An 11,916-nucleotide genomic window follows, 5' to 3' on the forward strand; every position below is an offset into this window, starting at 1 on the left:
AATTTCAAGCATTAGGTATGGTTTGCTATTTTCATATGTACATGGTCACACCTGTGTTCTAATGGGTTTAAGGTCATTTCTGGTCATAATTCGTGCTTTATGCAAACTGTATGTAGTTCTGTAAACCACTCATGATTTGGTGGAAGTGTAAAGGTAAAGGATACTTAATCTGATGATATTGGAAGCCTAATGTACTGTTTATACTGGTTACAGTTTGCTCCCGGTATAAGATTTATTTTATTTGTGAATTTACGTTTACGTATGTAAGGCTACAAGGGACCTTTATGTTGAAATGTTCCGGGACCTTTATTTTGAAATACGCCTTTTCTCAATGAACGTCAACTACTCCCGTCAGGTTAGCGCAGTTGAAGGAGCAAGGACAAGCCAGGTGCTGCTGGGGAGACACGGGTATTAAAAGTTAGCTCCTAGCTGAAACGGGAACAAGGTGTTTTTCTGATTGTGATTGTGAATGTATAAATGTTGACGACTTGTTTATTTGAGTATGTAATTGGTTCGTTGTGTGAAATTCTACTTACCGGCGTTGCTAGCATACACGTGAGGAAACTAGCTATCATGCACTCGCGTAAACTAATACTTACCTCATCAAATAGCCTACTTACCTGCATTGCCAATTCATTTAAAAGGGTATATTTGATCCTGCCTTGTGATGATTATTATTGTAAGATTTTAAGTGTCAATGTAATGGTTTTTATATGGTTGGTCCGTTTTCCGCCTGCTGCGCTTTGCTGTTCACGTGTTTGCCTCATGCATTGTATAAGGGCTTAATCTAAGGAGTCTGCTGCAATAGGATATATTTGACGATGTATGTATATTTGTTATGGGATAATTGAAGTTGTGTATTATTGTTAATTGTAAAAGCTCATACGTGCATTTTATATTTCTTTTTGTTACTTTTACGGTGTGTTTACAGACCTGCCAACCTGCACGCATTTTGTGTACCAACTACACAATTCTTGATCAAAATACGCAGGTACGAAATGCTAGCTGAAACTACGCAAAAAATATTGTAATTTAATTAAGGAAAACAATCAATGAATACAAAATAATACCGTACATTTATTCGGTATATAAACTACACCCCTCGGGTTGGACCAGATGCTACGACCTTGTGCTTATGGCTCTGTAACCCCTCCCCGACCCACTCAACATCCACTGATACGCAGCGGTATGTAACGCTTGCTGATGTGAAGTGGGCAGTAATAATCAAGCACAAAAATGTGTCAGTAATGTTAACATATAAAACGTTAAAACATGTTTGGTAAATTTACGAGATGACGCATTTCAAGGAGTATATCCTAATGAGATAAGTGTGTATATATTTAGCCGCAGCAGTAGCTCGCATACGATTTTAGCCTCGTTACGAGACGGCTACGGTGTTAATAACTGATGGAGTAATTTAGCTGCAGTAACTCAAACGCCACGGAGACTCCCTGTTCTAACTTTGAATCGCGCACGCTCTGTTGGAGCAAAGTGACCATTGCAAAGGTGTTTGACTACAGACTGCTAACGTAGCAAATAATTCCTATTATTGCAGCCAGTCACCGTACCAGCCCTGCAGTTAGAAAATATTCATGACGTCAGATGACGAGGATACTAACAAGGGAGAGAGAGCAGCAGACCTATTGAAAAGAAGCGAGTCCATGCCCCCCAGAAGTACCTCGCAAAATATCAGGAGCAATGGCCGTGCCTCCGCCCCTCAAAACTTCCGCACCATGCATTTTGCACATTGTGCTTTATGATTTTGACATTAGCCACCAAGAAACTTCAGGGAATAAGTTAGTTACAAAGGCCTACATTCCTAGATACATTTTCAATTGAATACTTTTTTTTTTTCATTAGGCCTATATGATATGTGCCTATATAAGCTGATTCAATTATTTAATTATTAAATAAAAATGGAAATCATGAACAGAAACTTGGTTTTATTCACAATTGAGTGTTTTACATCGCAACATCGCAAGTTTTTTTTTTTTTTTACATGACAACATAAGTTTCTGTAAATACTTGAAAATTAAAACACATGTTACAATGTACAAAATAAATTATTTCAATTTTTATTAAATAATTGAATGCAATTCACTTATGGTTATCAGTTTGTATAAGCACACACATCATATAATGAAATATTAATCATGAAAACAATGGTTTTAAGCAGGTGTACTCAAACTTTTGACTTGCAAGTATATCATAATATAGCCCAGTGCAGTGCAAGTGATATTTTAGAATCAGGTCAAATTATACAATTTTGCCTGATCACTTCAACAGTCAAAACTAGAATTATAAAGAAAGGCTTATGTGTGTGTGTCTGTGTGTGTGTGTGTGCATGCAAAGCGAAGTGGTGCGAAAACATGTGAACTAAGCGTTACACTGACTATTGTGGTACTCAAAATATTTTCCCAAGGTTGGCAGGTCTGTGTTTATGTACAAAGGATAAAAGGCTTCATAAACCATCAGTGGGCTTCACCATTGTCCAGCTGGGGTCGCTACACCAGTCCCTCTTCACTTACTTGCTTTGTTCTTTCGGTAAAACAATTAGGCCTAATTCACAGTGCACAGGCGCACAGCTGGATATATTAAAACTGTCAACCAAAATTTGTCTCATATTTTATTTGTCAGTATCTTGTAGAATGCGCCAGACATCGCCACGCAGCCACTTTTCTTATTTTAGTGTATTATTTCTCTCATTGTTTCACCATCAGCTAACTCCCTTTGCATATCTACACAACGATGCTCACACACTGAAGTTAAGCACTTAATTCGCAGCTAACAACTGCCTATATGCTGTATTGTTAACGGTGCATTTGACTAATAGGCCTACACTTGGATTTGATTCAATCACTCAGCTAAATCCAGTTAATTGACACGTTACCTTTCTAATGTTATTAATAGGCAGAATATAGCTTACCTTTGAGAAAAAGTAGCTGGCTGTGTCTGTCTGTCCTATTGACTACAAGTGTCACAAAGTTTTATCCACTTTTTCCCCCCCCCCCCCCCCCCAGTGGCTGTGCTGGATATCGGAGGGAGTAGTGCATAGCAACTATTTCTAAGCAGGGATTGGTGGACTGCAATGTTAATCATTCATCGACTACAGGTCAGTTGCCTGGCTCCAGGTGGAATACCAACTGAGGAATTATGCGGAGGTGGAACAAACTACACCAACAAATGTAAATGATTAGCTAAAAGAGGAAGATTAAAAAACCCACCCAATGTAAGAAAAAATATCCCAAATTATGACAAACTGGGAATATGCCCAATCTGGCAACACTTCTCTCCGGGTGTCTGGCTACATACATACGTTACGTAACCAGCGACGTAGACGTAAGTGCAACAGGTCCGGGCAGTTAAGTAAAAATTTAGGCATTTCACTCATTGTGAATGCAATTAAAAATACATTCGCATGATTCGATAAATGGATTAATCTTAATGAATTCCCGGTTCTTGGGAATTCGGTCTTTTACTAACCATCACTCTATCACTTTCCCTCCTTCCCTCGTCTTTATCTCTTTCTTCTCTCTCTCTCTCTCTGTCTCTCCCCCCATCTGTAGTCGGTGGTGTCCTCAGCCTCTCTTGATAGCACTATCAGAATGTGGTCTGTCTCGTGGGGGCTGTGTGTAGGTGATCCGCACCCACGAGGCAGGCGTTACTGAAATTTCCCTTCATGCCACTGGAGACTACCTGCTCAGCTCCTCCAAGGACCAGGTAGGAAACACCTGGACAGATGCCCACCAATGTGTGATGGTCCTGTAATGCATGACTGGTTGCTCTCTAATCGCACCGTTAGGTTCATGTACTCCTGTGAAATTGCAGGTAGTGGGGAAGCTGAAATACATTGGCAGTGCTTATTTCAGGTGCACTATGCATTGGCAGTGCTTATTCCAGCATTCTGCAACTCATCAAAGGGGTACGAAACTGGCCTTTTAAGGGAACACCACAGGAAAAAAAAATAAATGAATTGTGGGCAGCCCCGCCTATAGCATTCATACATCCTGAACAGTTGGAGTTCATACAGAGCCCTTGAACCTGTGCTCACACCTGACATGCATTCAAGATGATGAACGTTCATGCCGAACTAAGTTTGTTGAACGATTTTAAATTGAGTTCGCCACCAACACATTTTTAATAAAAATGGGTGTGACTAAACTGAGGGTAATTTTCGCAGTGGCTTCTGCAATATTAGAGGACTTCACTGATTGTGGTTCTGACCAGAGACTTGAAGCTCAATGGCGGGCGCGGCCATGTTCTCGATTTGGAGCCAAAACCATAGAGTTAAGCAGTCTTGTGATTTTTACAATGTGATTGACAGTCCGGTGCGGAAAAGCCCATCAACCTGAACGAACGATTGCAGAACGAACTTGAGGCTAGCTGACTGTCTGCCGTTATGTTTTAAAATATATTATCAAATGTTTACGGAGTTTAATTTCCATCCGTGACTACCGTGTCATGTAATCACGTTATATGTATGACATTAATAATACAATTATGTTCAGTTATCTTAAATGTATGTTTCTCAGCAAAACGAGTATGCTTAGCTAGCATATCAGCTTGCCAGTGAGCTAGGTAGGCTATCCGTGGTTAGCTCACGCATTAGCAATATGAACCACAGGGGAAGAACATCGACTACACTGATGGTCAATCAATCAGAGATGTGTAGGCTACTGGTGATTTGACTAGGCTAATTTTCGTATAACTGTCTGGTAGATCTGCTGTTAACCGAGCAAGTTATTGTCGTAGGTTTTCGCCACAGTCAGTTAATGAGCCAGTAACTGCTACTAGCTACTCTATCGCCGTTTGTGGTGTTCACTTGCTGTGTGACGCTAGCTGACCGATCGTTCGCAAGTCACTTTCTACCGAATAAAAATTAACACTGTCAGCGGTGATTAACAAATCTACCAAGTATTTTAATAACTGATCTGCAGGCGTGTAAATATGACAACGCACTTTGTACAGCAAGTTTTCCACCTGGTGCATGAAGACAAAAATAATGTAGCCTACACTGAATTTCTAATTATTATTAGGCTATTATTTTTTTCTTGTAAATCATCAGAACCAATGGAGAAAAGCCAATATACACAAGGAGCCCCCAGGACCGATTCTGAGAACCACTGTCTTAAATGCCTAGCTTGTCGGTCTCTTAAATGCTAAAAACGTGTTCCTTTCTAAATGCCAAGATGGTTAATTTCGTTAAATTCTGTGTGTGATTTCATCGTGTGTTGTATGTTATTCAGCAAATTAACCTTGAGACTCTTAATTCGCTTCGTGAAACTGAAAAAGTGTTTATTCCAAAATCGGGATTATAGTAGCTTTGTTACATGCGTGAAGCATAGCCCAGGTAGACATTTACGGAATGTACACGACTGACAAGCCGTCAAACACGTCTGACAGATTGAATGTTTGCCGGTTTAGGTTAGCTAGCTAGTCAAATGGCTTGGTAGCCGAAGTTGCGAACTGTTTTAGCATAGGCTACTGGACTACCAAATATAGCAAGCTGATTACGCTTTCTGCCAACTAATTATTTGGTTAAGTAGGCTAAAGGAAATAGTAAAAATGACTCGGCTACCGAAAAACTTAAGAGGAGGATTATTTTATGGTCGTCTAGTGCAGCTGTAAATAGCACACGCCATAATGAAATCACCACGAAATGGGATGCCTGCATTTTCAGACTTAGCACAGGCGGACCGTAGCCGGAGCCGCAATGTCAAGGCCAAGAGACGCCACCTCCCATCCCAGTGACCACAGATTGTAGCCCCTACTATAGCTCAGTCCTCTGCAGTAATCCGGAAGTGACGCAAGCTGTACCTCATTGGTCCAGAACAAATATTGGCACTGTGCCCAAATGACGCAATAAATCATGAAATCGACCCATGGACAGTCATAAGACGAATAAAATACACCTATTATGACTATTTGTTCTTGTGAGAAAAAATTATTGACTTTGTATTTTGATCGCATTTGTACCGTAGACTTACATGGAAACCGGATATGAAAACACCTATACTGGAGCCATCCGTAGTGGCGCTAGTGAGCAACCAGGAACTACAACACCAGGAAATGAGCTTCAAAAACGAAGTCTGGTTTTGGCCGCTTGCCATAGACTGTAGCCCCTACTGTAGCTCAGTCCTCTGCAGTAATCCGGAAGTGACGCAAGCTGTACCTCATTGGTCCAGAACAAATATTGGCACTGTGCCCAAATGACGCAATAAATCATGAAATCGACCCATGGACAGTCATAAGACGAATAAAATACACCTATTATGACTATTTGTTCTTGTGAGAAAAAATTATTGACTTTGTATTTTGATCGCATTTGTACCGTAGACTTACATGGAAACCGGATATGAAAACACCTATACTGGAGCCATCCGTAGTGGCGCTAGTGAGCAACCAGGAACTACATCACCAGGAAATGAGCTTCAAAAACGAAGTCTGGTTTTGACCGCTTGGTTCTGACATGACAAATATTATAGGAGTCGTCTAGCGCAACTAATTAAGAGGTCTGCTGAATTATTTTGCGATATGCTGAGGAAGTCATCCCTCAATATAATGATTTTACTTCTTGCTCAGATTTCTGGATGAAATGGGCTTTTGTTCTCTCAACGTCTTTCCTGTCAGCAGTCAATTTAGTTCACATTATCAGACTGTTAGATAATGTCAGCAAACGTTTGTGGTGAACAGAAAAAAAGTTTGAATATGTTCGTGAACGTTAATGCAAGCCGTCTTATACGCACGTCTGGCCTCACACATCTCTGTGTGTGGAGTGGTTTCCATATCTCCCCTCTCTGTGTGTGGAGTGGTTTCCATATCTCCCCTCTCTGTGTGTGGAGTGGTTTCCATATCTCCCCTCTCTATGTGTGGAGTGGTTTTCATATCTCCCCTCTCTGTGTGTGGAGTGGTTTCCATATCTCCCCTCTCTGTGTGTGGATTAGTTTCCATATCTCCCCTCACTGTGTGGAGTGGTTTCCATATCTCCCCTCTCTGTGTGTGGAGTGGGGTCCATATCTCCCCTCTGTGTACAAGTTCAGGTTTGGGCCATGGGTATCGCTTCTGCCAGCAGAGTATAATATAAAAGTCTTTTTTCCTCTTTCCCTCTCTCCTTCCCTTGCTCCATCTCCTTCCTTTCTGCCTTCCCTCTCCCACTCTCAGTATTGGGCGTTCTCAGATGTCCGGACAGGTCGGGTGTTGACCAAGGTCACTGGTGAAGCTGCAGGCTGTGGTGAGGTCATGATGAACATCACTTCTTTCTGTGTTTGTTTGGGTAGATTCCTGTTTTTATTTTTTAATGAAATAGTTTTTTTAGAATGGAGAAGACAGAGTAATTGCATGCAACGCACGCACGCATGCATATATGCATACACACACATCAGGTATTTATCTGTTCAGTGCATGGTCTACTTTTGGTCTGATTCCTCTACATGTGCTGAATCTGTGAAACTGAGATCCTTTGCACTGCTGAATGAGTGATTTTTTTCTCAGCCATTTTAATGTTGAACATTTGAACATTTTGCGGCAGCTCTGACCTGTGCTCAGTTCCACCCTGACAAGCTGTTTTTCAGGATGGGCACGGCCGATTCTCAAATTAAGATCTGGGATGTGAAGGAGCACACCAACGTTGCCAACTTCCCCGGGCACTCTGGCCCCGTCACCATTGCTTTCTCCAACAAAGGGTACTACTTGGCCACTGGTGAGTCTGTTGCGTGCACATGCGTGTGTGCGTGCATCTGTAGTGTCTTGTACAGTCTATGTTTGATTTACTGAACTCCAGGCTTGTTTTATGTGCATTAAATCTGTGTGTGTGTGTGCATGTGTTACAGGTGCTCAGGTTTGCTCTCTAAAGCGGTGGGATTTGAGGAAGCTGAATAACTTTAAGACCATTTCCCTGGACAGCAACTATGAGGTGAGGAGCTGATCTGGTCTGGTCCAAATTGATTGGGTCTGGATAAGTCCGGTCTGGTTTGGTATGGTCCAGTCTGGTCTGTGCTGTACTGCCACGCCCATCCACACCCTGCCATGGGGTTTACAGAAGCTGAATTAGCTTGTTGGCTTCATCCTGTGTTCCTGAGTCATTGCTTTAGAAGCTGGAAATAGAATCCACACAGTTCCTCATAGCAGCATGCTTCAACACCAGAATTAGCCTTTGCTCATGTGGGACCTGTCTCATTGTGGGGTTGTTTTTCTGTGCTGATTATGGGACAATTCCGCACAGGCTCCTGCTGTGCTGGTCACGGAGAGTCTTACTGTCCTATGGTCAGATGTGATGGGTGGAGAGAGATCCTTATTTGAGATCCTGAGCATGAATCTGCTTCCCATAATCTATGAAGAGGTAGAGCTAGCAGCTAAGCACTATACACTATAATTACTTTTGTTTTCATTAGTGTGTGTTTGGCTATCCAGAACAATGCCACTCATATGTGTATTACAGTAATTCTTTTGGACATGGACATTTTTTATTCATCTGTTGTCTTTGTGCTGAAAGGTTTAGTTATGACTGTGTGCATATGCACCATGTGCATGGGACAAACTCCCCTAAATGTGTGTGTGTGCATGCGTGCGTGCGTGCGGGCGTGTGTGCGTGCGTGCGTGTGAGTGTGCGTGTGAGAGAGAGAGAGAGACACAGGTGAAGTTGCCTGTTTTTCACCAGAGTGGGATGTACTGTATCTGGCGGTTGGTGGTTCTGACATCAGGGTTTACATTTGCAAGCAATGTTCTGATGTTCTCAACTTCATTGGTGAGATATTCTGTCTGTCTGTCTGTACTTTGTTCTGGGTGGTGACTGGATGTTTTCTGGCTATATTTTTGTAGAACTTGTCCTTGATTGCATGCAGAGTAGAGAAGGTGGTTTGTGGTCTCAGTCTCCATTGAATATTTATTCTCCCATTCTGGGATAGTTGGTTTGGCCACAGCTTACAAATACCCACACTTCCATTTGCCCACAAATAATAGATGCAGTTATGCTGCTAATGTGCTTATTTCCCATTTCCCCATGTTGATGGCTTCTTCCTCTTCTTCTTCTTTCACCCTGACTCAGAGCATTCTGGGCTTGTGACGGGTGTGGTTTTTGGTGAGCACGCTCAGTTCCTCACCTCAACAGGGATGGACAGAATCCTTAAGTTCTACAGCCTGTAGGACAGAACGCTTGAGGTGGGGGGGGGGTTCTTGTCAACTCTACCCTTCTCTATAGCCTGATCTGCAGGTGAACTGCAATTTGCAGCTAATTGAGTATGGGGTATTTGTGAAATCAAAACCTAGAAACTGATGAAACCTCCAGGGGCGGGATTCCCCCAGTCCTGGGTAAAGCCATGTGACTGTAGTCTGCAGTGTGGTACAGTGACCGATGTGGGAAGTTTAAATATTCCCCCTGCTGCCAAACAGTAAGCCTCAGTCATGACCACCCTGAATCACAAAGCAAGAGTGCACAACAAAACGCTGTTTATTCCACACACTCATTAGAAATCACTGATACATGACTAATATGCACATCCTAGATTGTCAGTGCACTACCTGAGATCTCTCTTGTCATTGTTTTATAGCATGTGAATTTTTTTCAACCCTTAATTCTCTCCCTTGGTCCTCTCTCAATTTTACTTTGAGTGTAAACCATTTTACCAGTGTTGTTTTTCCCCCTCCTAATGACATTTGTTTCATCTTAATGAATACCAATGTCTGTCCTGGTCAGGCACCCCCCCTCCCTCCCTCCCAGTCTGTCTGTCGGTCTGTTTGTCTGTGTTAACAGTGAGTACCTCATCAATCAGATCAGCTCTGGATCTTTAAGATTGTTGTGCCCTTTTTATAGAGCAGTGCTGCTGTAACAATAAAGACTGAAAATGATGGCTGTTGTGTGTTGCTTTGCATTGAGGGGAGTGCTGGAGAGAGCGAGGAGCAAGTATTTCAGCGCCAAATCTGCCACATAAACTATACGTGCCCGGAGCCAGACAACATGAGAGAGCATCAGGTTTGGATGTGGTCGTAGTGAACCCTGATAGACCAAATGAGCTCACTTTTCATCCCATATTCAGTCCACATTCAGTTTTTATTAGTGGGCGGATGGGAGGATGGGGGTGCTGCGGACAGGGGATGCTGGTGTTTGCACCCATGACAACATAAAAAATTCACTGTGTGGTATACACAGTTTTCTCCCGAATCAACATGATACCAGCTCTTTGGTGCGCATACTGCTCAGCAAAAAGCAGGTGAAATTAAGAAATTATCGTACACCTCGGTCCTTGCACAATTGTGCATACGCTCCGTGTACCTGCCGCTGAAACAACTGAATGGCCGCTTCCAAGGCCTAGATGTTCAGCTCTTATGAAGCCTTGCTTTTATTATACTGCTGCTACAGCAAACATCTCACTATTGCTACCACTTTTAGTTCATTTTAGTTCATTGACAGAAATATTTGCCAGATGTGTATTTCAGCCAACAAGGAAGTAGCATACCATTTAGTACACCAAGAAGGGGTGTTCGAAGCGCAGTAAGTGCAAAAATGAATGGGAGTCAATGGGGAGAATTGGACTGACTCAGAAGCACAAATTGCAAACCCGATATACTACAACCCTTTATACTGCACTACTGTGGAATCCTTAGCCTACATGTTACATAACCTACACTACATGTCTCACTGCAATATAAAGTACACGTGTAGTTTATACATGACATTCGGTGGCTTGGTAACATGAACAGACACTACTCCTACAGAAAACCTTTTATTATCTGTCTGACATTTCCCTGACTTTCATTCAAATAGTCATTGAGTGGGCTTTTTCTGTTGGGGCCAGGGGACCAGGGATTGCCATTCTCCGTGAAGCTCATGAACTCCAATGGTTGAGATATTGCAGTTTAGTAAGCCTCTGGTGCCAAAATGCAAATTTCCCCATTGAAGTAGGAATAAATCCCATGCATTTTGAAATATGGCGGGTGGTCTTTATTTTTTTAATGAAAAATTCTACAGGTCCTGGAGCACCTGTTAAGATAGACGTCATCATGAACACCAGTACATACCAATGCACCCCCCCCCCCCCCCCAATGAGGCAGGCACGGTGGCATAGTGGTTAGCACTGTTGCATTACATTACATTACATTACAGGTGTTACGGCTGGCTCGCCTGGCCGCAACAAACAAAGTCCGGATGGATCACAACACGACAGAAACTGATCTAAAAACAAACCCAGACATTTATTAATCTAAATAAAAAACAAAAACACACAAAGTTCACAAAACAAAAGCTCTCCACACAAATCACAAACCCCAAAATAAAACCTCCACAAATCACAAGACCCAAAAGAAAATCTCCGCTGCCTCATACTACTGGGCTTATATATTGGGCCATAGGCAGGTGGAGGCAATCAGCCAATTAGGTAATTAAGCAACTACCTCCACCTGCACTACCCAGGCAAGCAGAGGCAGGGGACGTAACACCCCCACCCTTAAGACAAAAAAAAGACAAACTAAAAGGTCTTTTTTTTTTTCTTCAAATTACTATACAAAACAAAAAAAAATAAATACCAAATGTCCACAAATTGTCCAGAGGAATCTGCCACTGTAGGGAAGTGTGTGTCTGCGCGCAGCCTCCTCGCCGCCGCAGGGTACTGTGTGTCTGCGCGCGTCGTCCTCGACGCCGCAGGGACCTGTGTGTCTGCGCGCGTCGCACTCGACGCCGCAGGGACCTGTGTGTCTGCGCGCGTCGCACTCGACGCCGCAGGGACCTGTGTGTCTGCGCGCGTCGCACTCGACGCCGCAGGGACCTGTGTGTCTGCGCGCGTCGCACTCGACGCCGCAGGGACCTGTGTGTCTGCGCGCGTCGCACTCGACGCCGCAGGGACCTGTGTGTCTGCGGGCGTCGCACTCGACGCCGCAGGGACCTGTGTGTCTGCGCGCGTCGCACTCGACGCCGCAGGGACCTGT

At 43.1% G+C, this 11,916-nt stretch overlaps 1 protein-coding gene across 2 annotated transcripts; it reads left to right on the forward strand.

The window, feature by feature from the left end:
• Positions 1-346: 346 nt before the first annotated feature.
• LOC135259552 (pre-mRNA-processing factor 19-like) lies at positions 347-9,823 on the forward strand. 2 transcript variants are annotated; one of them, XM_064344074.1, is made up of 6 exons: positions 347-445; positions 3,567-3,720; positions 7,162-7,231; positions 7,572-7,699; positions 7,830-7,912; positions 9,044-9,823. In XM_064344074.1, exons 4-6 carry the CDS (start codon positions 7,573-7,575, stop codon positions 9,059-9,061), a joined length of 228 nt encoding a protein of 75 aa, XP_064200144.1. In that variant the 5' UTR covers positions 347-445; positions 3,567-3,720; positions 7,162-7,231; position 7,572; the 3' UTR covers positions 9,062-9,823. The 2 variants fall into 2 exon arrangements, with proteins under 2 accessions (XP_064200144.1, XP_064200145.1); XM_064344075.1 differs by having other exon boundaries at positions 359-408.
• Positions 9,824-11,916: the final 2,093 nt, after the last annotated feature.

Source organism: Anguilla rostrata, chromosome 7 (genome assembly GCF_018555375.3).
Source record: "Anguilla rostrata isolate EN2019 chromosome 7, ASM1855537v3, whole genome shotgun sequence".
Taxonomy (NCBI): domain Eukaryota; kingdom Metazoa; phylum Chordata; class Actinopteri; order Anguilliformes; family Anguillidae; genus Anguilla; species Anguilla rostrata.